The sequence below is a fragment of the Amphiura filiformis genome, chromosome 1, assembly GCF_039555335.1.
Source record: "Amphiura filiformis chromosome 1, Afil_fr2py, whole genome shotgun sequence".
Taxonomy (NCBI): domain Eukaryota; kingdom Metazoa; phylum Echinodermata; class Ophiuroidea; order Amphilepidida; family Amphiuridae; genus Amphiura; species Amphiura filiformis.
This window is the reverse complement of record NC_092628.1, coordinates 75,104,570-75,131,123: the sequence shown is the minus strand read 5'-3', so window position 1 is coordinate 75,131,123 and position 26,554 is coordinate 75,104,570. Positions and strand designations below refer to the sequence as shown.

Sequence of the window (26,554 nt, the reverse complement as noted above, 5' to 3'; positions counted from 1 at the left end):
ATTGTGTTTGATGTAACATTGCTGGAATAAGTAGTACCCGAACGACGAGGTGTACATTGACACACTAGTGGTTGTTTTGAAGGAATCTGCTCTGTACAAGAAAACAGTAGGGGCAGGGGCTGACAGGGCAAGTATTAACTTTGGGTCAAAGAAAGGACTCATACAGTTGTTCCGATCTTCAAGCGCTGAATAGGTTATAGGAATTCATTGTTCAGTCACAAGCTAGAGTTGGCCGCCAATGATGCACTGAAGGATCTATTTGACACTGTGGTTGTTTTCCTGAGAGAGCTATACTATCACATCTGCAACAGTCACAAAGACTGGAGCTTTTGTTTACAAAATGGCAATTTGGTTGTCATGTTTTTCAGAAGAATACTTCAGGCAGAGGAGTACCAGCTCATTGTGAATGGCAAGGTAGTGGCAAGCAGAGATGAGTTTTTTCCCACTTTATCCATGTGGATGTTTGTGTTATATATTTTTTTTATTCTAGGGAAAGACCATGTTGCTTGGGAAAGATTATGATGTTCTGTCAAAAGATTCTACTGAACATCTAAGATGATGATGCCATCCCACGACCAGTTATAACTCTTGTGCATAAGCTCAACATTCATAATACAAAGGATAAGTAATAAGTGACTGTACTTCAGGTGCTAAAAGTATGGTACAAATTGTACTACATGTTGACAAATGCAAGTATTCTAAGGGCTTACATGCACATTTTCTAATAGTTATAATCTTATAGTACTGAAGATACTTGCTGTGGTACTTTTAAGTACCTTTTTTTGTTTTACATTTAACACCCTCTAAAACAACTTAAAAGTTGTTTTAGAGGGTGTTAAAGGTGTGAGGGGAAAAGCAGCACAGGTGGCCAAAGAAATCAGAAAACATGGGAAGCAAACACAAATCAGATGTGTTGGTACAAAAATAGTACTTCTTAGTGCCTGTATCGGATATCATCCAAAGAAAGATACGCATGCGCACAGTATCCTGTCCGGTTGACTCGCCTAACAGTGGGTGTTGGACAGTACCAAGACAAGACAAGATAGAGCAGCAGTCAAGCACGCTACAATTGAATAAGTGAACTTGCGATGGAACAAACAGGTGAATAAGCTGAACTGCCATCTTCATCCTTTGGACTCGATTTCTTCAGCTTGTCGCTCAGCTTTAAAATCACTGGAAACTACAAAGGGTCACCTGTTTGGTAAAGACTGCATCGCTGCAAATGTCATCCTCCAGGTGAATAAATTCAGATTTAAGGATAGAAAGGAAGATCCGAATGGATTCAAGGTTTCTCTTACAGACAACCAACTTCCTAAGGGACTCATAACCAAGATATCACAAAATCGTATGCACATATTATTCCACATTTGTGGCATTATTTCATCATAATTATGGGTGTTTTTTTAAACTTCTTCAAAAGTGGTGTTGTATCCTGTGGTGGTTTGAGAGAAAACATCAGCAAAGGACTTTGAAACTGATACGGCAAAGGCAAAAATCCAGTGCCTGGTTCTCCTGGGGAAATTGCTTACGGGACCATGGATGACTTTGTTTTATACCTAGGCAAACGCAGAAATCAATCTAAAAGCAATGTTGGAATAGAAAGGTTTATACTCAACCCCAGTGGGAGGTTAAATCAGTGTTCTCCAATATGTCAGACAAGGAACAGATCAGCTTGCTCGATGAAGTCTATGGCTTTGACGTAAGGAGGACAGATCTGTAAGTATGCACCACAGAAAAGTACCTCTTTAACTATCTTGGTCATGGAGGTACTGAAATCAGAAGACCCAATATATTAGGTAATTTGTACATCATTTTAACTAAATGTTGCATTGTAACATGCCTTCAAGAATGTCCATGATGGAATAATGATATGCAACCCATGAGCCTTTGTACTTGGCAAAGCAAGATATACACGAATCCGACGGCCCATTCATGTATTTGGCCCTCTATCGACACCGCCATAGCTGCGGTGTCCCCGCGGGGTATTTAACAATGCCAATCAGCTGATCGCCGTACACCGCAACACAACACATGTAGTACAAGTGACATTTTAACTCATTTTCAACTTCCAATGTCGTGTATTTTATCTTATTATATTTCATCGATATTTTGTCATGGACACATGGGAAGATGACGTTCGACTATGGCCTAATATTTCTGATCAGGGTATGTGAATATTTCCGTAAAATAAAGAAAAACTTGCCTTGTTGTCACTGCATGTATTCATGACATCCACGGCATAAAATTCCGATTGCACACGCACGGAGCATACTTTGGTGTTGGAAAGCTTACTTTCCATGACTTAAAATCGCATGTATAAATCCAGGATTTTTGAAGAACAATGATGGAAGCTTTTAATGAAACGTTTGCTAGTAATTCCAAGTGCTAAAAAGCTAAATTGATGTCCAGATTTGGCTCAAAACTTGAGTTGATTTCGGTACCTCTCGCAAATCTACCGGGCGTGGAAAAGGACGCGTCACGCTTTGGGGATTCCCAACATCCGGGATTGTTAGCCTCATAGTACAATGCGAAGTTTGATATGTCACATTATGGACGGGGAATTTAATATGTGCGGTCATCGTCTATCAGTTTCGGGTGATTGTAGTGTTTTGTTATGATGAACAGCTGATCGCAAAATCAGCTGTTTCAGTGAGGACATAATTTAATAATTTCAAAGGAAGGAAATTAGGCACAGAATATATATTTTTTTAAATGGAAAGCTTAAACCATTATTACACCGTGTAGAAGCCTAGAAATTAATGAAATAAAAATATAAAGACTCAACAAACAAGCAAACAAAATACATTTTTAGCAATTTTTATCTTTCAACTTTTTATTTTTACAAAATGTACATTAAAAGTAATTGATGACTATGCCTCAATAATATTGTCCACTCACACAAAAATATGAACATTAACTATGTAAAACATCATATGTAAAACATCATGATTACAATCAAAATAAACATATGGTTGATCATGTAAATCCTAGTATTCTACATTTTCCAACATGTCAACTTTAACATTTTTTCTCTATCAATTTTTACACAGGTATCCAGGACTATTTTCTTAATCGTCCGGCATGTGATGACCAAGCAAACAGCAACTACAGATCTCTCATAGAAGGACAGAACTATCTTCGCTCTGGTTGGATTGGACGGATTGTTCACAAGATCAACAATGATCAGATCGTTCTCAAGGGCCCAGTCAGATTTTCACAGTCGATTAATAACAACCACAATGTGGAGGTTTTCGTTCAGCGAGACAACAACCAGGTCATCGATGCACAATGCGACTGTATGGCTGGCAAAGGCAGGTGTTGCAGCCATATGGCAGGGTTTCTGTACAAAATCAACACAGCGGCAACTTTGGGATACATCGGTTCGGCATGCACCGATCAGGTCTGTGCATGGAACAACTCGACTTCAAAAAACGTTCTCCCAGACACAGTCGAAAACATTAGAGCATCAGAGGATTCCACAAGCAAGTCACAACACATAGAAACAACTGCCTTCGACACCGATGAGGACTTGATTAATCATCTGCAATCACCGCAAATGGCAGGAATTGCATCGATCCCTGGAACGATATTGCACCACATCTTAACTGCCAAGCCTGTTATTGAGCAGCCAAGTACATTCACCAATCTACCTAAAGAACATAATAACTGTGAAAAGCAGCAGTGTGAACTATGCAATGATGTCTTTGAAAAGCATGTAAAATGTACACCCGAACAAAGACAGAAGCTGATGAGAGCTACAGCTGAGCAGTCATCATCACTATGGCTGCAACAGCGAAAGCTAAGAATAACCAGCAGTGAAGCTTGAATGTGCCAAGAAAGCCGATCCAAAGAACTTTATTGACCGAAAGCTGAATAATCGCTTTTCTTGGCAACGCTGCGACAAGACATGGGCAAGAAAAGCGAACCACTAGCACGTCAGCACTTTGAACGTTTGTGTCGAAAAACAAGTAAAACCACAGGACTTGTTGTACACGAGAAAGACTCATGGTTAGGTGCTAGCCTTGATGGTATTGTGGACCAGGACACCATACTTGAGATCAAGTGTCCCACAGCCAAGAAATTAGAGCCCCATGGAGGCAGTCTGAAAGCAATGATAGCTGCAAATGGATATGACGTACGGTGTGTTAATGGAGAGTATAAGCTTCGTCAAACTGCTTCTGGACTTGGCTATTACTACCAGGTGCAATTGGCAATGCACTGCGCCAAGAAGACAAAATGTAAATTTCTGGTATGGACAGCGGACGAACATGTGATTGCCGATGTCCCATATGACAGAGAATGGATTGAAGAAAGGATAAACCACCTGCGAACTGTGTATTTCGGACACTTACTGCCAGCGATTGCTACAAAGGTTGCATATGGACATATTAAAATACTGGGAGTTAACTAAATTGCTGATGCTTGAACTGATGCAATAATGCATATTGACATTATGAAGCTGCACCAAAAAACATAAAATGTGTAGTTTTGGTCATTGCTTCAAATCAATAAGTTATGAATTTGAAATTAAGTTTCATTTTTAAATCTAACTTGTTATGAAAAACGTGATAATACCGATTGCAATTGAAGAGTTTCGAAATGCAATAAACACAATTTTACATGTTAATCATTTTGCATTATCAATTATTATTATGCATTATAATTGAGTAACAACGAGTAAAGTGTATGTGTAAGTCACAGTAAGTGAACTAAAAGCGCTGTTCGTAGAGGGCTAAAAATTTGTATCACGCTGTGAGAGATCTATTCAGATTCATGCTAAAGAATTCAACGAGAACAAAGAATCAAAATCCAAAACATTTGTACATGTTCATTACAAAATGTACGATATTGCAAAAAACATTTGTGTTTTGGTGTATGAATTTATTCAAATTTTGGAATGAATTTATTCAAATTTTGGAAATCTACCCATACCAGGAGAAACTTTGCGAGAATGGATTATTGCCGAATTTCTAGCCCTCACATAATCACTGTTCATGAACATTGTGAGTATGATAATTAACAGTTTGGTAAGGCCAAATTCAATTAATTGTTTGTCTCAAAGCACATGCGCGCATTAGCAAATGAACACGCATTAGATTCTCCGCAAATCCAACTTTTCTTTTTTATTGTCTTTTTCAATTTTACTTTACTTAAATTTCAAAAGTACTGAAAATATTCAAACTTTTACGTTTAGACTTTCAAAAAATCTCAAATAAAATTAAAAGATCAAATCACAAGTTGCATTAGTTTTTGAAGAATAGGCCGGCTTTGATTGAGACAAACAGTTAATTTAATTTGGCCTAAGATGAACATTTTATTAGAACTTTTACTCAAATCAATGATAAATATAGCCCACATAAAATTGCACAAATTAAAACATGAAAATGAACTTGAAGTGATGTGATACTGTTCGTACAAGTATTCATGACCTAAATTCCTTAATTTTTTCTGAAAGTTTTACCTGTGTTGTATCATAAACTGATAATTGCAGACAATATCCGATCCCGGTATCCGATGCATTCAATTCAATGAAATAAGTGCTACAGTAACAGTACCAAATAAACAGTGCATTTATATGTTAGTACACAGCCAGATTCTATGGCCCGCTGAATGGGCCACAGTTAACAGAGTACCTGCATGGGTACTTCAATCTGGAGTAGCTGTGCAGTACCTTCAGAGTACCTCAAGATGTAGAGATAGGTACTCTGAAGGTACTGCATGGCTACTCCAGATTTAAGTACCCATGCAGGTACTCTGCTATGGTGGGCCATACAGCGGGCCATGAGAATCTGGCTGTGTAGTCTTGTAGATCTTAATGATATTTTTTGTACTTTAACTTTTGAGTATTAAAGTTTCCATTTAATTACTCCAGATCTTCTGCAATGTCATACATATATGTGTCCACTTCTTGATCTTCATCCTCAGTGTCATCATTGTCCTCATCTACTTCCATTTCTTCCACCTCATCTTCACGGATCAAGAGGGGCTGCAAGTTACACAGACCTGCACACACTAAGTGAATTTTGTCCACGTTCTTGACACTTCCAGGGATTATATTACTAAGAATTTTGTAACATTTCAGTCTTCTGATGGCCCGTTCCACGTGAATTCTGACATTGGCAAGTCTGCGCGTTTCTGTTACCGCTTCCTCAGGGAGTTGTTTTAGGCCCCTTGTAAATGCTGGGATGGCAAGTTTCACCCCATGTGGTAGTATGTCATCGATCGTAAAACCGCGATCAGCCAAAACTTCATCGCCAGGAAGCAACACGTCGGTGAAACCTGATGTACGAGAAATAAAAACATCACTGGCACGCCCACCAAACAACTTCGAAACAAACATAACATATCCAGATGGTGAAATACAATAAAGTGACTTGTAGGTATTGTGGTGTTTGTAGTTTGAAAATGTCGGTCGCTGCACAAAGATCTCAGTACAATCAATGATGCATGTGGCTCTGGGATAATTTGTTGCGAAACTTTTAGGACGTGTTCTATTTAAAGTATCTCTAGGCAGCCATACTACCACATTCTTCTGCATGAAGTCTGCCATTACCGAAATCCATAAACTAAAAATGTCACATGCCGTAGTCCTTGAAACAGAAAAACGCTTCCCCAAATCGGTAAACATTAATCCCAGACGAAGTCGCATCAAAACAAGCAGCAGCTGATCACTCGAAGCAAGTTTGAATTTGGGCGGCTGTGGCGAAAAGGCAAGGAGTGCCGTCAGAAGATTCCAAAACATGGCCACACTTAGTCCGGTAAAAAATTTGCAGTCCTTGTCACCTAAGTCATAAGCTGATATTGATGGCAGATCTGTCTGTGTTGCCACAGATTTAGTGGGGGCAGCCTTGGTCACGTACGTGTGGTCTGATATTGGAGGATGCTGCACACCAATGTCATGTGTGCGTTGGACCTCTTCCTCAACTGGTTGCAATGGCACGTCCATGTCTGGTAAGTCCTCTGATACTTCTTCACTACTGGTAGCGCTGTCTGTCGTTCGCACTGGACACCGGTTCTTCGGAGGGGCTCTACCAGGTGATAGTTTTTCTGCAGAAAAAAAAACCCAAAGTAGCATGAGTCATCTGATTACTTGACTCAAAATGCTGCTTGTACTGTTAAATTTAATTGTTGCAGTTATTCTAGTTTAAAATAATATTTTGAGCGTAAAATTGGTCCATGAAAGAGAAGAGGTTTTCAGTGAATGCAGAATAAAAAGTAGCACAACTTTTACTTCAAATATGAACTCACTATTTTCATCCAAAAAAAATGCCAGGTTTTCAAAAAATATTAAAATAAATAAATCGGCATAATCACCACCCAGCCCCGTCTTGCAAAATCTTGTACTCGTTTTAATGGTACCGGTAGTACAGAATAAACAACATACACTGCTTATTCCGTAGTAACAAGGAGATTTTACGAGACGGGTGCTAGAAGGTGATTATGCCTTTTTTCTAGTGGATCATATTCACAATCGTAACCAAATTAAATGTTCTTGTAGGCCCTGACCCTTTTTTGATAGGCTTTTTACTTACCACGCCTTGGTATCCCAAATGTAGTACTGGGTATGGATGCTTATCTGTTGGTTTGCCATCTGGAAAATGAATGCCACATACCTGGGGACATGAAAAAGAAATGTCAAAACATAATTTTATTTTCAAACTAAAGTTAACACAACCATTACAAAAAATAACGATGTGAAGTTTGAACAGAACTTCAGTAAACTTTTCATCACAAAATTGCCATTGCACCATCAAATTATGTAGGTGAATTATACTTCCAGATAATTTATCTCACCAAACAAAAATAATAAAAAGAAAGTGCAAGTATTTCAAGTTCAACTGAGCACTGTACTGTGTACATGCATATCAATGGTGAAAGTCGACATGTAAGCTTACATGTACAGAGCATTGAAAAGCTGCCACGAAAATAATTGGTAGCGCTTTCGACTAGTCTCTTTCCAAAACCGCAATATTTACATTTTGCCCACATTTTCTTCCCACGGAACGAAATGCGCTGGAGTCTACCATTCATCACGCACGCTTTTAATCGGGAGCTATTGATTACTGAACAATTCAATGTTTGTTTACATTATGATTTGCATCATTTTCGCCGAATTTTACCAACTTTGACAATCGTAATAAAGTTTTTGGTGAAAATGATAACTTACCACACTATGATCCTTGACAGTGAGTGATTTTAGGTTCAGGTTGATGATCCATTGGCGTTTCTTTGCCGCGTCTTCTGGCTTGCCTGGAAAACGATGTAGTGAGTATGGTCTTTGACATGGGCATTCATCATGAGTAAGCGGGTATGTTCTGTACACTCGGTTTCCTTCCATTCTTGGATTTTCTTACTATTATTGGAGCAATCTTTTACTGCACAAGTTCTGCCAGAATGTCCCCTCTTTTTCTTTCTCTTCGGGTTTCCATATTTTCGTAAATAATGCAGAAAACGGCTAAATAGACGACAAGATTTCGGATAAGTATTGAGAATACGTGTTGAGCCGCGCGGTGTATCGTAGTAGGGACACCGCAGCAATGGCGGACGGCTGTACTGCCCTCATGCGTTTGCTTTTTCGTCGGATCGGTGTATATGGCTTGACATGCCTTAAATATAGTCCATGTTGGACTAATTATATGTAATTAAGCCTCGAGCCTGTAGATGTACTTGGCAAAGCAAGATATGTGCATATAGCATTGTAACATGCCTTAAAGAATTTCCATGAAGTATGCAAGCCTGTGCCTATATGTAGAAGGGTAAAATATACTGGGCATGATCATTCACTGGTATAACAAGATGCATGGGAAATGTAATTATGTAAGTGGTATTCCATCATGAATGACTATCTACATTGATATGATTGTTTGCTTTATTCCAGATTGAGAGCTTCATGAGCAGCGAGTTAGGCCAAAAAAAAATTGTTTGTTTGTCCACGTCCGACCGACCTTGCACTCTGGTCCCGACCGTGTCTTTTTTTTTTAAATTTGCGTTGAATGTGCTAGTAAAACAGTGGTTAGTAACTTAGTATAAATTTAAAGAAAGAAAATGTAAAGAAAATCAATAGTATAACATGCAGAACCATCTCAAGAGTTCAACCAGTAAAGTGCTGTGTGTTTTGACTTATTTACCAGTCTTCAAATTGTCAGTTTCAAGTGCAATATCTGTAAAAAAAAAAAAAAAAAATAATCTGACCTACTGACCAAACTGTTTCATAAGCCTCTATGAACAAACAAACAATTTTTTTGACCTTACGGTTGTGTATGGTACTCAATAGGATGACAAGTCAATATTAAAGGGTTAGGGTGGGTCAATTTGTTTATAACAAGTTTGTTATTCCGCAAATAAAGTAATAAGGTTAAGCAATGTCCACTAGCAGGGGAAAGTACCAACGCCTGTGCCTACATGACTCAAATAAAGATGTTCATAAACTTATTTCAAAAGTAAAAAATACAATGACGGACCGGTCAATTGTAAATAAATCATATGTAAATAAATTAGAAAAGTGGCTAGCAAGTGTTCTATTGCACATATTTCAAAATTGGGAAAGTTTAGAGGAAGAAATTAAACAAGAACTATCCTCTTTAAATGATCTCTATTGTGGCAAGCATCTTGAATTAAATCAGCAAGAGTATGCATTGGCAGCCCAAAAAGAATGGAAAAGGTAGAAAGCAGCAATGAAAAAATAGGTCTCAATCATGAGACAGCTGTCAGACCATCTTCCAGGGGGACGGTTCTTCGATGCTAGTGAAGAAATCCGTCAACAAACTACCTCGTGCCCTGAGGACAACCTAGCAGCAGAAAGGATATTTGAAGGTTTGGATTACTTGAAACATAATTTGCCTAATGCCAATAGAGTGGCTTTTGAAGGTATTCTGTTATGGAGTATAAACAAAACCTGTGAATACCTTAATTGATGCAATGGAAGTGGAACAGAGAGACAGGTACCTTAGCAATGCCAGACAGCAATGCAAGTCATTCTATCAGCAGAAATACAAGTCCATAAGACAAAAAGCTCAAAAGCTAAAAAGAACCAAAGAAAAAAGGCAGAAAAGCAGAAAGCATTGACAAAGCAAGCAGCTGAAAATACTGCACATGCTTTAACAACAAATAAACAGTGGAAGTATTTACTAGACACTTACTGCAGTTATTTCATTTCAGATCCATTCAATGAAAAGGACAACATTCCGTTAGCAAACCTGAGAACTACAGAGGTCAACGTCCCATTGGCAAACCGTACAGATGAAAACAATGACATCCCATTGGCAAATCATGACATCCCATTAAACCGTACACATGCAGCCAACAACACCCTATTGGCAAATCAACCTGCAGGTATTTATTGTGCTCCACAATCCTGACCTCTTTAGGGAAGCAAGAATGTGATGTACACCTGTACAGCATTCCACAAAAGTAGCATATTTAGTAATTCAATATTCAATGGTGTGCATGCATTTCTGTCATGATGCAAATTATTTTTTTCTTTCTTTCACCATACATTAAAAAAACCAACACTACAAATCAAGTCTTGTTGCAACCCCCCTTGATAACATTTTTAAACCAGCAGACAGTCACGGAAGGTCTTCCAAAGGACTTCCCACCAATGACTGAGATGTAATCTCCACAAATATCAGCAATTAGCTTCACATAACTTCAGCAAATTTAATGATCAGGTCACAAGCTGGTGGAATCAGACTACTGGTTGAGTTCCCAGATCCTAAAGCACCAGGTGTAGATATGCTGAATTTCATCTCATTTTAATGCTTTTGTTTCTAATTGTTTTTTTCTTCTTTAGGTATGCAATAGTGGAAAGCATAAACACACAGAAAGACAGTGGTGCTCACAGCCCAAGTTCAAATATGGAGCAACTCTCAGGGACTTTATAGCTTTGTGGCATACTCTTTTCAGGGAACCAGTATGCAAAGGTTGCCTGTTTCTTAAATGCCATCAATACGAAGGCAACAAATGCCTATCTGTTTTATAAGGTAACATCTCATTGCAGCAATCCAGCTGCTTAGCAATATTGGACCAGTCTGCAAGAGGAAACATTGCAGGAATCTGCTGGGAGAGATGTGGTTGCACTTGGTATTCTTGGTAACTCAAAAAACTTGTACATCGGGGATTCTACATTGTTGTTTGTTTTGTAAAAGACTATGGTAACTCCTTGGATTTACATGTATAAGTATATTTTCATCAGGTAGTTCTACACTTAGGCCCTTATTCATCATGGCAAGTATCGCTTCATTTTTATTGACTTTACTATCTATCTTGCAATTTCAAGATTTGTGCATTCACATCCTAATCCAGATGACTGGTTTCTTCCCCTCAACAAATACGTTCTTTACAATCTTGTAGTATCATCATGTCCGAAACAGAAAACTGCATCTTTTGACCACTCTGTTGCTGAATCTTGTTTTAGCCAACATTTTAAAGTCTAATGATTTTTCGGGAAATGACATTGATCAACCAAATCTTTGTCAACAGTTACTGGATTCTATCCAATCAATGCTCAGTAAATTGAAAAAAGAATCAAATAAAGCAGGGCAAAATGCTAAAAAGATGCTCCAAAATTGAAAGATTGTATTGTAAACTTGAAAAACGGAAACTCGAGAACAAAGTGAAAAGGGAAAAGAAATGAAGAAAGATATGTGAAGCAGAGATAGATAAACAAAGAAATGTGATCAAGGCTATGGAAAAATAGATAAATGAAATTGCAAGAAAGCTTGTAAAAAAAAGTCATCAAGGAAAAATGGATCTAAAACAGGGTTTTCAAAACAGTATGTGAAACGCATGAAAAAGAATTTGGTTGAAACTGCCGATGCCACAGTTGTATTGTTAAGATCACTTGGTATTAAGGTCACCACTTTGTGTGTAGCAGATAAATACGGCAACAAAGTAGATTGTTGTTTTTGCCACTGACACATGTGATTTTTAATCCTCCTTCATCTTGTACAGGATACATTGGATGAATTATTCAGAGGAGGAAATGCGCATAACATCACATTGACGCACATTAAAAGATTGACTATGGGCACCCAAACGCAAGTGGAAATGCTTCAAGCTTCTAACCTTCCTACTTTTTTATGAGGATCTAATCCTGGGTTTTGATTCTTTTTACCTTTTTGGGTGCAATAACTTTTTTTATTAATATATATTTCTATACTTTCTGTTCTTTTAATTTATATAATATTTAAATGTATTTTTGACGTAGTGCTTTTGAATGTGCAATAAGTGACCCTTCGCCACAACTGAGCCCGGATGTCGCTAAACTTGATTTTGCGCTACAGTGAAAATTGGTTTGAAAGTTCATTCCGATGAAAAATGAGATTTTTAAAGATTTGAAATGATTAATATGTTTTCTTACACTAGTCCAAGTTTCATTGCAAAATGTAGAGTAGAAACAAGTAAAAAACCTCATTTTCTGAAGCTTGTCATTCTAAAAATATTCCTAAAATTGAGTAAAAGTGTCCACTGCTACTGAAAAATTCTCTCGCTTGAGTGCCGCCATGTTTGGTATTGCCGGAAAGCTGGGGATTTCCAGATTCATTTTCTAACAAAACTAATGCAATGTATGCACTTATTGAAATAGGTGCATACTTTTCTATGGATCATAACTGCCATCCTCTTTTTGCATCTGTAAAGATGCACTACTATTTCCACATTGACAAACCAATGTGTGCTGCACTTGTTGTGCTAGTTGGTGCTATGTGCTACATAGTTGGTGCTATTTTACTGACATTTTCATACCAGAATGCCATTTTTTATTTGTCCCATTCTAGCACAGAAGTTACATACTAAAATGTTTAAATTATGGTAACTTGCTGTTAACATCACAAAAAGCATTATACCCAGCCTAGCGCTCTTTTCAGAGCGGGCAGTTCAATAAGTGCTGTCGAGGGTCATCATGCTAATGACACAGTTATTTGTGGTGATAGTTAAGTGTTCCAATTGATACTATAATCCTGTCTTTCATGTATTTGATGATTGTAGAATTCACAGAAAAAATAAAACACTTAAAAATCGCAATGCAAAAATGGTGCAAACTCGAAATGGCATCTAAATTCATAAGTTTAGTTATTTGTTCTGTTGCTATGGTGATGGTGTAAGATGTTAATTAGTATTAATTAGTGTTTATCTTTATATTTTTTAGAATTGTTTTAAGTGTTTCTTATTTGCTTTTATTGTATAAATTGTCTAAAAGCTTTTGTTAACACAGCTGATATCAACATTATTGGACATGGTTATGTGTGTGCATTTTCATCCGTTTATTTTTAACGATATCCGATACTGATTAATGAGTATCTAATTAAGAACTCATTAAATATGCAAAAATAAGATAAAGTGTGGTTTCTTTCTCTTTTAATAATTAGGATAGGATATAATAAGTGTTTGTGCAAAGTTTGGTGGTAATAGCATGTATGAAAGGTAGTGGTTGCTATGCTCAAAAGTTGTAAATCATTTAAAAATTGGCAAATTTTGAAACCCCTGACTTTAAACTGTGTTTTCTCGGTTTCGCGTTTTGAAACCGTGACACCTTTGAACGACCATAACTTTACTTCTAGGTATGATATGAAGCTGGTTGAAGTGTTTTTTAAAAGCTTATGGTATGGCCTTTGCACGTATGCCAAAAACTCAAAATCGTCTAGGGGCGACATCCGGGCTCAGTTGTGGCGTGGAGTCACATATATGTTTACTGGGGAATAAAATGAAATGAAATTTACTTCCTCTTTCAAACAGGATCTCTCAGACATTGAGCTGCTGAAGCACTGCAGCCAGTGTCTGACCCAAAACGCCAACGAGTCTTACAACTCTTTACTTTGGAAACTGGCACCTGAAGAAAATTTTAGTTCAGCAGGCCAAATTATCATGGCAACATACATGTCAGCTGCTATCTTCAATTCTGGTCATGTGACTTCTGCGCCATCTTTTATGTCACTCTCTCAGACATTGAGCTGCTGAAGCACTGCAGCCAGTGTCTCACCCAAAATGCAAATGAGTCTTACAACTCCTTACTTTGGAAACTGGCACCTGAAGAAAGTTTCAGTTCAGCAGGCCAAATTATCATGGCAACATACATGTCAGCTGCTATCTTCAATGCTGGTCATGTGACTTCTGTGCTATCTTTTATGTCACATACCAGTATTCCTGTTTGTGAGATAGCAAAGCCACATTTCCAGGAGAAGGACGATCACAGATTACAGATTGCCATGGAGCTGACATCAAGTCAAGTTTGACGTATACAGCGGAGGTGGAAGAGGAAGCAAGGATTTCTGCACTGCAATGCAGGAGAAGACGGCTATCAATCTAGAGCATTCCATGCCCATCTCCAAGGAGCAACAACAAGGGGCTTCTTGATTTCGCCACTGACGCGTTTTTTTTTAAATTCTTCTTCTTCTTGATTGTACAGGATACATTGGATGAATTATTCAGAGGAGGAAATGCACATGACATTGGCACGTTAACACACATAAAGTTTGACTATGGGCACCGTAACGCAAGCGGAAATGCTTCTAGCAGCTTCAACAACAAGGAGCTTCTTGATTTTGCCACTGATGCATATGTTTTTTAATTATTTTTCTTCTTGCACATGATACATTGGATGAATTATTCAGAGGAGGAAATGCGCATGACATTGGCACATTGACAGTTGACACACATAAAATTTGACTACGGGCATCGAAACGCAATTGGAAATGCTTCTAGCAGCTTCAACTTCAACAAAAAAAAAGGAGCTCCTTGATTTTGCCACATACACATGTTTTTTAATTATTCTTCTTCTTGTAAAGGATACATTGGATGAATTATTCAGAGGAGGAAATGCGCATGACATTGGTACATTGACACACATAAAATTTGACTACGGGCATCGAAACGCAATTGGAAATGCTTCTAGCTTTCCTAGTTTTATGATGTACTAAAAATACTTAAATGAAATCAGTTGCAGGTCCAGATCTAATCCTGGGTTTTGATTATTTTTACCTTTTTGGGTGCAATAACTTTTTTTATTAATATATATTTCTATACTTTGTTCTTTTAATTTATATAATATTTGAATGTATTTTTGACGTAGTGCTTTTGAATGTGCAATATATGTATTTTTATATGTTTACTGGGGAATAAAATGAAATGAAATTTACTTCCTCTTTCAAACAGGATCTCTCAGACATTCATTGAGCTGCTGAAGTACTGCAGCCAGTGTCTCACCCAAAATGCCAACGAGTCTTACAACTCCTTACTTTGGAAACTGGCACCAAAAGAAAGTTTTAGTTCTGCAGGCCAAATCATCATGGCAACGTACATGTCAGTTTCTATCTGCAATGCTGGTCATGTGACTTCTGCACCATCTTTTATGTCACTCTCTCAGACATTGAGCTGCTGAAGCACTGCAGCCAGTGTCTCACCCAGAATGCCAACGAGAGTTACAACTCCCTACTTTGGAAACTGGCACCTAAAGAAAATTTTAGTTCAGCAGGCCAAATTATCATGGCAACGTACATGTCAGCTGCTATACTCAATGCTGGTCATATGACTTCTGTGCCATCTTTTATGTCACATACCAGTATTCCTGTTTGTGAGATAGCAAAGCCACATTTCTAGGAGAAGGATGATCACAGAATACAAACGGCGTTTGCCATGGAGCCTACATCAAGTCAAGTTCGACGTGTACAGCGGAGACGGAAGAGGAAGCAAGGATTTCGGCACCTCGATGCGGAAGAAAACGGCAATCAATCTGGAGCTTTTCATGCCCATCTGCTACATAATGTAGATGTCTCTAACCCCGTAAGATCTACACTTGTTCGAAATGTCATGTGCGAAAGAAGGACCACACATGTCCAAAAGAGTGAAAAGGCCAAATAACACTACCGGTAGTTCATTTTATCAGTGGATATATGTACAGGGTATCCCAGAATGATTTTTCCAAAGTTTACCCAAATATTAATAAAAATTCTATAGGCCTTACCAAGTTTTGAATTTTAATTATACTTGTCACCTGCTTATTATGTGAGTGTCATTGATAGTACAACTGCTAACATGACGTATTGTGCACCTTGATCTGTCAGAAGCATATTTCCAAACATGAAGTACATACATGTAATTCATTTTGATTTGAAGGAGTGCTGAAAGTAATCGGTAAGCTAAGTAATCGGTAAGTTAAACCTCAGAGCTGGTTGCTCAGTGCAATATCAATTTAGGATGCTGTTTTGTGATATATCCCATTCATTGAAAACTATGGAATTCATTCGGTGTATCATTTCTTAGGTTCCCATCATGGGCCACATGATGATGAGGGAGGGGTTGTGAAGAATTGTGCTAGTCGAGCAATAATGAATGTTCAGATGAGTACACCTCAAGGCCAAAAGTTATATCGCTGGGAAGAAATACATCAGGGCTTATTCTGATGAGGTCCTGGCAGGGTTTTGATTGTTTGGTAGACCTGTCTAGTTTTAGAGGCTTGGTGGCAATGATCTACCTCCTTGCACAGATTGTTGATCCAGATGTCCTTACACTGTTTTGACTGTCTTTTGATCTCTCTGTTCAGGAAGTTGTATCTTCTGTTTTTTGAGTTGTCTGTAAGCTTTTGTTGCTTTATCTCTCTCCTTTCGTCACATAATTTGAGTACTTCTGCTGAAATCCAAGGCTTTTGTGGCTTTGGTTTCTTGAGGCCTAGTACGTTTTCAGATGTTTCCTTGAAGCTTTGTTTTATTGAGTCCCATAGGTCCTCCACCTCAAGGTCTGTGTCTGGTACATCTAGAAGTGGTTCAAATCTGCCCCCTATTTGGATCTCAAATGACATGACAAAGACATGCCAGATTTGATGTGGGAATTGGGTAAGCTACAATACATGGCTTCTGACTTCAACAATCAGTGGATTAACATCTGTAAAGGATGTCAAAGACAATGGTACCATAAAGGTCATACAAAAATCAGTTTTTGATAGCGACCTTGATGATATTAATAGCATGATAGTGACATATTGTTGGAATATCAGGTTGACAATTCTTCTGCAGTATCTGATGATAAATACCGTTATCAGATAACATGAAATTTATCTTTTTTTATTCTTTCTTTCTTTAATTCACATCTACTTCAGTTGTTGCAAAAACCACTCACCACAACCAGGAAAACAGTTCTTTACACAGTAGCCGTCGGGCAACCTGCCATTTAAATGCGCTCAGTAGCATTAGTAACAAATGTGGAAGTGCACAAGTTCTATGGTATGGATCGTGGAGGAGATGTGTATGAGTGTGCTATTATTGTTAATGCCAGTACTCATGAATCCCCACAGCAGTGGAACAAGGAAAGTTCTATGCTATAGTCGGCAAGTTTAGCATCAAATGTACACATACATCGTACATTGAAATCACACCAGGAAAGTTCATGGCAAGACTTGTTTGATTTGTTATTCATGTTAATACTTGAAAGTCATATTCTGTTTACAACATTAAATTCTTTCAAATTGGACTTTATTTTGTCCACTATATATTTCAAACTTCAAATAATTTTACTTTGTGTAGCAAATATGATTTTGAATTTCCAATTCATTATCCAAATAAATACAATGTTTTAGGACAGACTTGTTGCAGTCTAAAAAGTTTTTTTATTGAATTATCATTATTGTAACATGGTAGACTTGGAACAAATCTTAATTTATTTTTATTCTAAGAAAAAACATAGATTCTAAAAGTAAGCATTAAAATGTGCATAATTTTGGCTAAATTTGGATTGGTAATGATTAGTAATATTAAATCCTACAAGTGTATCACAGATGGCAGATATCAAAAATTGTTTAAATGATTTTAATTAGCATTTTTATAGAGAAAAACTGGCATCATTTTTAGTGATGTGCTCCCTTATGTTAATTTCCTCATACGATATCTGGCGATTTGCACGATGGTCGAATTCAGCACCTTTGAAGAGCTAGCGCTTGAACTTGAAAATCAGTGTACTGTGAAAGCCGAATAGATTTCATGATGGAATTTGAATGTCTGTGATACTGGTGATGTGAGTAATTATGATTGTGTGTTTGTGGGGGGGTATAGACCTGTATGTTAAGCCTATAGATTTCATGCACGTGAAAATGCAAGGCTGTTGATAATGCACTTGTCAATTGAAAGCCTGACCCTGTGATACTAGTGATGTGAGTAATTATGATTGTGGGGGGGGTGCATAGGCCCGTATGTTCAGTAGTTAAGCTTATAGATTTCATGCACGTGAAAATGAAGACTGTTGATAATGCACTTGTCAATTGAAACCCTGAGTCCCTGACCCACTCCAACCCCTGGCTGCAGTGCAGAGTACCCGGAAAAAATAGCCGGGCAGTTTATTATAACAGACGGGCATTGACACAAAATTTGTCCCTGTAGGGCCGGCCATGTGTTGTTTCCCGTCGGTCCGGGACTTGGCCGGAGTTTTAACATTTTTGAAATTTAGCCCTGGTATAAGTCCCAGCCACCCATCCCTCTGGTACCCTGGCCATAAGGGGGGGGGGCTGGGAATTCACAGCTGCATATAGCCATATCTTTGATAACATGGACAAGTATAGTGATGATGTACATTATACAAATGATGAGATATCCTCTAAATAGGCACAATTTCACGGCTTTACCAGACGCCAGTAATGTTGCGAGTAAATTAAACGCCATTTTGTGTGTAGGAAGTTGCAATTAAAAAACTGCGATAATTTAAAATGACTGCAATTTGCAATGAAAAGCAAACCACCAAAAATTTCTCATTTGTAGATGTACACACATTGGTATGCATATAGCCTCTGGCATTGGCCAATTTGTCCTTGTACTATAAAAAAGACCATGCACATTCTTCATATGAATCACAGGCCTATATTCACATAGCCATACATGTACCTGTACAGATGTACACACACCCACACAAACAACTGTATTTTATCCAAGGTAATTGCAGACCCCTCCTACATACGGTACCCTATAACCCTAAACCCTAAACATGGGCCATAACACTAACCGTAATTCTAATCCTAACCCTAATCCTAATCCTAACCCTAATCCTAACCTAACCCTAATCCCAACCTTAACCCTAACATACCCTTAACAGGCAAACCCTAATCCTATATCAATTCCTAACCTTAGTCCAAATCCTAATCATATAGCCTTGGAAGGGGGGTGCTCCTTTTGGAATGGATAATAAATTGGACATTCAAAATCATACTTGTTACACAAAGTGAATTTAATTTCAAGTTTAAAATAAATCTGGACTTAGTAAAGTCCAAAATGAAAATCATCTCTGTTTTACCATACTTAATTTACAATAATATCAATAATCATGATTAAATCCCATGTAAATTGAGCGCACCAAACTTCTCTTCTCCCATCCCTAACACTCACTATTTCTGAAATGTCGGGAACAAGTAATGTAATGAGTGGTAAATGGCATGTACATATGACAGCATTCAAGCTTTGACTTACGTTTGGCGGACACGCGTGTGAAAAAAATATTTAGGGGTGAAAACAGTCAAAATTCTTGATTACTTCAATGTTTCTAGGGGTAAAATGTCACATATTTTCAGATTTTGCCACTTAAAACCCCTTATTTTTCACTGATTTTGAGTAAAATTCATTTTTTTTTCCTATTTTAGCCGAAAATGGCCGTTTTGGGTTGACAAACATTTTGACTTGCTAATTTCCTGTGAGTGTATGAACATGAAAACTACTGAGTAGTGCCTAATTTTTTATGCTAATTATGTGACAAGGGTATAGTTGTGATATTCAAATCATTAAATGGGATAAATCTATTTCTTTATTTTTGTAACAGGGTTAGAAAGTTGGGGGTCAGGGTGACAATTGGTTTGGGAAAAAATGCAATTTTCGCCTATTTTTGAGCTTGAAAAAGCCATAACTCCTCAATGGTATGAGCTATTGAGATGCTTTTTGTGTCTTTTTGTTCAGTATTTCAATAGCTAAATAGTGATATAAAACTTGACTCAATTAAATGTACTGACAAAAATTAAAGTAGTAATATGTCACCCCTACCCCTAACATTTCGGCGGGTGTGAAAAAAATAAAGGCCTTCGCAAAAAAAATAAGTCCTTCAAAACTGTGAGAGTTTATATAAACAAATATAAACTTGCTATAGCCAAGACCTCCCTCTAGAGCAAGTTTATATTTGTTTAGCCCTGAGAGTCCCAGTTTTGAAGGACTTATTTTTTTTGCGACAATTTTCACTCAAATTTGAGGACTTCGAGCAGAAATATGCCTGTACTGTGCTATGGGGAAAATTTTCAAGTTGACAATTATGCATTTTTTATGTCAGATTCAGTTTCTACACAAAATTTCACCCTAGAAAATGTTCCTATTTAAGTAGGATATCTTTCACTTTAAGGTAGGAGCATCGGATAATAGGCCCATGCAGTAAAATAGCCACTATATCAAATCAGAATTATGTATCCATATCAAATATATAACCAAGTTAAGATAAGTCTTTACTCCACTTATTTTTAAAGTTTCAAGAAAATTTAAACATTTCTTATGTTTTTCTTTATTTTTTGAAAATTCCCTAATTTTTTCTACAAATAATTATTGCTAGCCAAGAGGGAATGTGATATGGTTTCCATAGTTTGTGGGATGGTTAATAAGCCTAATACCTAAATTCTCTCGCCAGATTTTTTTTGATAAAGTGTTTATTTTTTGAGAAAAATCATTTTTTCTATTTTTAAATTAGGGAAATCTAGAAACACCCATAACTTAAAATAGAAACACTTTATTAAAAAAAGCTGGCGAGAAAAGTTTCTAAATTTAATAACCTTTCATATGACACCTTGTTTGTTAAAATTGGTCCTATGGTTAGCTCAGACAATAATTATGAAATTGGGCCATTCAGTGTTTCTAGATCAAATCAAGAAAATTTGAGCAAGTACTAACATTCCCTTCAAATATCCCCTTTATTACTGGCCAATATATAGGAAAAAAGTCACTAATATTATTTGGTAACATTTTTGTAATAAAAGATCCAAAAAGCAGTTCCATAAAGGGGATAGAAAGGAGAAAAAATAATATTTATACATAGTATCCATTTTCAAACTTTTACCAATTTTAGTGAACGAGGCTTAGTGTCAAAACCACTTTATGTACAAAGTCAATGGGGTTTCCTAATGATAAAAAATGGCATAACTCAAAAACGCTTTGTTGGCAAAAATTAAAATTTGGCAGGCAAGTTTTGCTCACCCAACTACACATCCTGTATCATTTTAAACCAAATCTGTGCATGACACCGTAGCCGATGTTTCTACCTTAAGTTCCCACCATTCTGGCCACAAAACGTAAGTCAAAGCTTGAACGCTGTCATATATTCATGAATCACAGCTAGACTTGGTATATGTAAATGAGCTCCTAGATGAATGTCTAGGGTAAAGGATTAAAGGTACCTATTCTTGCATCTTGGACACTTTTTTTTAGTAAAACTTCTTACCCTGGAATGGATATCTTAATTTATTGTCTCTCCAGCTGTTTATTGCTCCTTATGACTACTAATTCTGATTCATTAAACATTCCTTTTTTCGTACAGGTTGAGAAGTCAATGATCAAGGATAGTACCATACCATTGGTTACATTTCGCACAATCTAACCTGGGAACGGAACCTGGAGCTGATGTTCATCTGAAGATTCAATTTTTTTCTGGTTTCTCTGCAAGGTAATGTATCCATAGTTAGGCGCAAAGAAAAAAAGAAGGGCTAGTTGTGCTGGAATGATCATTTTGCATGGTCCACATGGAAGAACAGGGGATTGCTTGTATTAGTCACTGCTGGAATGATCATTTGGCATGGTCCACAAGGAAGAAGAGGGGATTAGTTGTATTAGCCACTGCTTCTGCTTCTGCTTCTGCTTTATAATTGGCACCGCCTCCGTAGAGTATCACGCCACTGAATGAGTTATAAGCAACTATATTTTAATGGGCTCACTGTCAGATTATAAATGTTGTGGAGCATTTGTCAGATGTGAATCTGATTTCCTGGTGACAAACAAATGGTCAAAATATTGTCTCTCCAGCTGTTTATTGCTCCTTATGTCTACCCCTGCACTGCTAATTCTAATTAGACTTGGTATATGTAAATGAGCTCCTAGATGAATGTCTGGGGTAAAGGATTAAAGGTGCCTATTCTTGGACACTTTGTTTGATAAAACTTCCTACCCCCTGGAATGGATATCTTAATTTAATGGGGTGCCTCTAAATAAATAAATAAAAATTAAAAAAACAAAAACAAAATACAACAACAAAACTGGAATACAAATTTATGAAAACAATACTGTAAAATAAAAATATTAAATTTGATAGTATGCAATATCTTGTAGGGTCATGCTATTGGCCTTGATTACATAAATCTCCTGGATGATGAGGAAGCAGTTAGAAATGATCAATCAGCACCCAAGCAACAGCGTACCCAATCCAGTATAGATGATGCGATCCGCAAACAAGCAGAAGAGACCTATTTGAAGCTTATTGTAACAGCGTATGCCATGCCATGGCATTAGATGGTTTGCCATTATCCCACTTTTCAACACTTTGAAGTTGAGGAATTTGGATTATTTTGTTTGCCTGCAATGCCCTACCTCCGGGGCATCTCCTGATGGAATTGTTTCCTGCTCTTGTCATGGCAAGAAACTCATCGAGATAAAGTGTTCGTATAAGCATAGAGACATAAACGCGACGGAAGTTCCACTTGTGGACAATTCGTATCATGTGGAACTGGATGGATCTGGTCAACTTCGCTTGAAGCAATCCTCATCATGGTACAGCCAAATTCAATATCAGATGGGGTCACTGGACTAGAACATTGTGACCTTGTGTTATATACCGCAAGGGTATTGAAATCATCAACGTAACCTTTGACTTGCAGAGATGGGAACTATTGAGAAACAAAGCAAAACTTATATTTATAAATAGTGTTGTGCCACTGTTATGAATTTACAAAATAAAGACATGTGTAATGGACTGGAACTCTGACAATGTGAAGAGCATAAGAGGGATCTTGCCAGATACCAGTATAATTTGGTCTGATATTTTGTTAAGACAAAAATATGTGGGGAAACATGCTACAGAGAACATCAACAAGTATGCTCGCAAGGTGTGCAAGGAGCTGGGTAATGCGTGACGCAGTCAAGCACTCCCACCTGATCATCCTCACGCACAAGGGGTTTTCCTAAACGATAATGTGCACCTTGACCGTACATTATCCAACTCCCTGGTATATTTGGATGTACATAGTGATCTGTTAGAAGCATGAATATTTCCAAATATGAAGTACATATTTCATTTTGATTTGAAGGAGTGCAGCCATTTTGGATTTGATCCCTGGTAACCATTTTCGGGAAATGAGTATAAACGAAAGAACTATTCCGGATCCCAGTAGCTACATTGTACCATGTTGCTATTAAGAGAACAGGGAAGCACCTTTTATCTTGGCTTATATTACAGTCACAAAAGACTTGCATACTTGCAATGCTAGTAAACATATTGATATCTTAATGCTCATGATCTATTTTGATGTAATTGTAATGTGCAATCTTAAGATATTGGGCTCAAAATTGGTTAAAATAAACTTGACCCATGTAATACTTATTATTAAAAGTGGCTTATCAATATTCTGTGAAGGAAAAAGTGAGAACTTCATTTCATGCATTTTACCTCATACAGGAAATCAATGCAGTCATAAGTGCCAAAGAAATCAGCTAATTATTCAAACATGTCATATTAAGCGCCATGGTTGGCAATTACGTTCATCAATATGAGTGCAGGAGCTGTCCAGTACATACTTGCAACACACTAGTAATGTTGTTGCAAAGCTTTCTGAAAGAAATTGGGAAACTAAACCTTGGAACTGGTTGCTCAGTGCAATATCAATTTACGATGCTGTTTTGTGATATCCTTTTCATTGGAACAATTTAGAACTTCATTTCATGCATTTCACCTCATACAGGACATCAATGCCATAGAGCATAATTAACGTGAAAAGCGCCAAAGAGATAAGCGAGTTGGTAAATATGTCATACGAAGGGGCCATGGTTGGCAGTTACGTTCGTCAGTGCGAGTACAGGAGCTGTCCACTACTTACTTGCAACACACCAGTTGTTGCAAAGCTTTCTGAAAGAAATTGGGAAACTAAACCTTGGAACTGGTTGCTCAGTGCAATATCAATTTACGATGCTGTTTTGTGATATATCCTTTTCATTGGAACAATTTAGAACTTCATTTCATGCATTTCACCTCATACAGGACATCAATGCCATAGAGCATAATTAATGTGAAAAGCGCCAAAGAGATAAGCGAGTTGGTAAATATGTCATACGAAGGGGCCATGGTTGGCAGTTACGTTCGTCAGTGCGAGTACAGGAGCTGTCCACTACTTACTTGCAACACACCAGTTGTTGCAAAGCTTTCTGAAAGAAATTGGGAAACTAAACCTTGGAACTGGTTGCTCAGTGCAATATCAATTTACGATGCTGTTTTGTGATATATCCTTTTCATTGGAACAATTTAGAACTTCATTTCATGCATTTCACCTCATACAGGACATCAATGCCATAGAGCATAATTAACGTGAAAAGCGCCAAAGAGATAAGCGAGTTGGTAAATATGTCATACGAAGGGGCCATGGTTGGCAATTACGTACGTCAGTGCGAGTACAGGAGCTGTCCAGTACTTACTTGCAACACACCAGTTGTTGCAGAGCTTTCTGAAAGAAATCGGTAACCTAAACCTCGGAGCTGGTTGCTCAGTGCAATATCAATTTAGGATGCTGTTTTGTGATATATCCCATTGATTGGAACAATTTAGAACTTCATTTCATGCATTTCACCTCATACAGGACATCAATGCCATAGAGCATAATTAATGTGAAAAGCGCCAAAGAGATAAGCGAGTTGGTAAATATGTCATATGAAGGGGCCATGGTTGGCAGTTACGTTCGTCAGTGCGAGTACAGGAGCTGTCCACTACTTACTTGCAACACACCAGTTGTTGCAGAGCTTTCTGAAAGTAATCGGTAAACTAAACCTGGGAGCTGGTTGCTCAGTGCAATATCAATTTATGATGCTGTTTTGTGATATATCCCATGCTGATCGGTGTACAATGTGATAATAATAATGCGCTACCAAATCTGAATACAGTTTTGAGCAATACTCATATAAATGCCTGTTGGTTTAAATGAAGTGGGAATTAATAGCGTTTGTGCAGTGAATCATGCAGTGAGTAGGGCTAATCAGTTAAAACATGATCGCTATGCAAAATTTGAGTAGTGCAACAAACAGCAATTCAATTCTATTCAATTAAAAAATGAGAAGGGCGCAAAAGCATTTGAACATATAATGGCTGATCAAATGAAACAGGGTGTTAGGGAGAGGGTGGCAAGGTAGCCATTTCTTTAGTTGGTTAATGGACAGGAGCTTGATTCACACAAATTTTCCTGCGGGAATCAGAGTCGCTAATTTACAGGGATCAATGATTCATGCAAAATTATGCTGCGAGAATCAAGCTTGATTCTCGCGCACAGTGGTGAAATTCTGACCCTAATGATCATCCTCCATAAATTACTTGAAATGGAACATAAGGAAAAAAATAACTGCGGTTAGAACTGGGCAAAGGACAAGAATTTTGCATAGCTGCTGAAGATTGAAGTTAAAAAAAAAAAAAGAAGCTGTCAAACAATGTGCTTGTGAAAGAAAATATAAAACTGATATCAAATGGGGTCAAGACCTGTCAGCCAAGTTACAAAAAGAGGTTACCAAGTTGAAATCAGGTAATGTTGTAAGTAGACTGAAAACGCAAGCTGCTCAACTTGAAAATGAAAAATGCAAAACACAGCAACTTAAAGCAGACGTAGAAGCACTGAAGGAAATAGCTAAGTTAAACAAACAGCACATTGGGAAGAGACATGAATGATGAAAATAAAAACAAAACCGAGCAGCTGAGGTACCAAAAACTGAAACGAAGCACAGAGCAATTGACAGCAGAAGAAGAAAATAAGTTTCTTCGAAGTCAGCTTCAAGAGCTTGAGAGAGAAAACAATCAGTTACGATCCAATCTTGATGAAATAATGAGCGATAAAGAATTTGCCATTGCCACTAACAGGAGTTGGACAAGAAGAAGACAAGAGGCAATTGTGGTTCCACAACCTGTGTATCCATAATATGGTTGAAGAAGAGGCACTACTCAGACCACTTCGCCACGAAAGGACCTAATGAAGTGATATCTTGCTTGAACGACTATATTAAACAATCTTCAAGAATACATCACATGGGTGCATTTCTTCATCAACAACTGCTTCTCTCAAAACAATATGCATCTCATGTTAGTTCATCTGTATTATCATGGGCATACATGTAGCAGAATGACATGTGATAGGGACTTTGGCAGAATTGAGCAAAAGAAGAAGCATATCGACCGAGTATCAAGATCATCTGCGTGGGTTGAGCCTCTATCACCTTTGTTATTTTTTACTATTCTTCGGACAACCTCTGTTATCAGTGGAAGGGAAGGCAGCCAACACCCAAGAAGGCTGTGGGAAGGAAGACCCGCTCGAGACTATTGA

General features: G+C 37.6%; 1 protein-coding gene, 1 long non-coding RNA gene and 1 pseudogene across 2 annotated transcripts; 2 read left to right on the top strand and 1 right to left on the bottom strand.

Annotated features, from left to right (window-relative positions):
* LOC140163017 (uncharacterized) overlaps positions 1 to 26,554 on the top strand; it is a 207,630-nt pseudogene that overhangs the window by 112,344 nt on the left and 68,732 nt on the right.
* On the top strand, positions 1,913 to 3,826 carry LOC140168545 (uncharacterized). Its single transcript, XM_072191949.1, has 2 exons — positions 1,913 to 2,166; positions 3,051 to 3,826. Exons 1-2 carry the CDS (start codon positions 2,115 to 2,117, stop codon positions 3,824 to 3,826), a joined length of 828 nt encoding a protein of 275 aa, XP_072048050.1. The 5' UTR covers positions 1,913 to 2,114.
* Positions 7,533 to 8,295, bottom strand: LOC140153278 (uncharacterized). Its single transcript, XR_011859091.1, has 2 exons — positions 8,168 to 8,295; positions 7,533 to 7,613 (listed from the first exon to the last, which is right to left on the bottom strand). It is a non-coding gene; the product is annotated as an uncharacterized lncRNA (long non-coding RNA).

Excerpts from the sequence above, each read along its gene's own strand:
- LOC140168545 (XM_072191949.1), top strand. The coding sequence starts at position 2,115 with ATGGACACATGGGAAGATGACGTTCGACTATGGCCTAATATTTCTGAT. Across the intron at positions 2,167-3,050 it reads GCCTAATATTTCTGATCAGG|GTATCCAGGACTATTTTCTT; the intron begins GTATGTGAATAT and ends ATTTTTACACAG.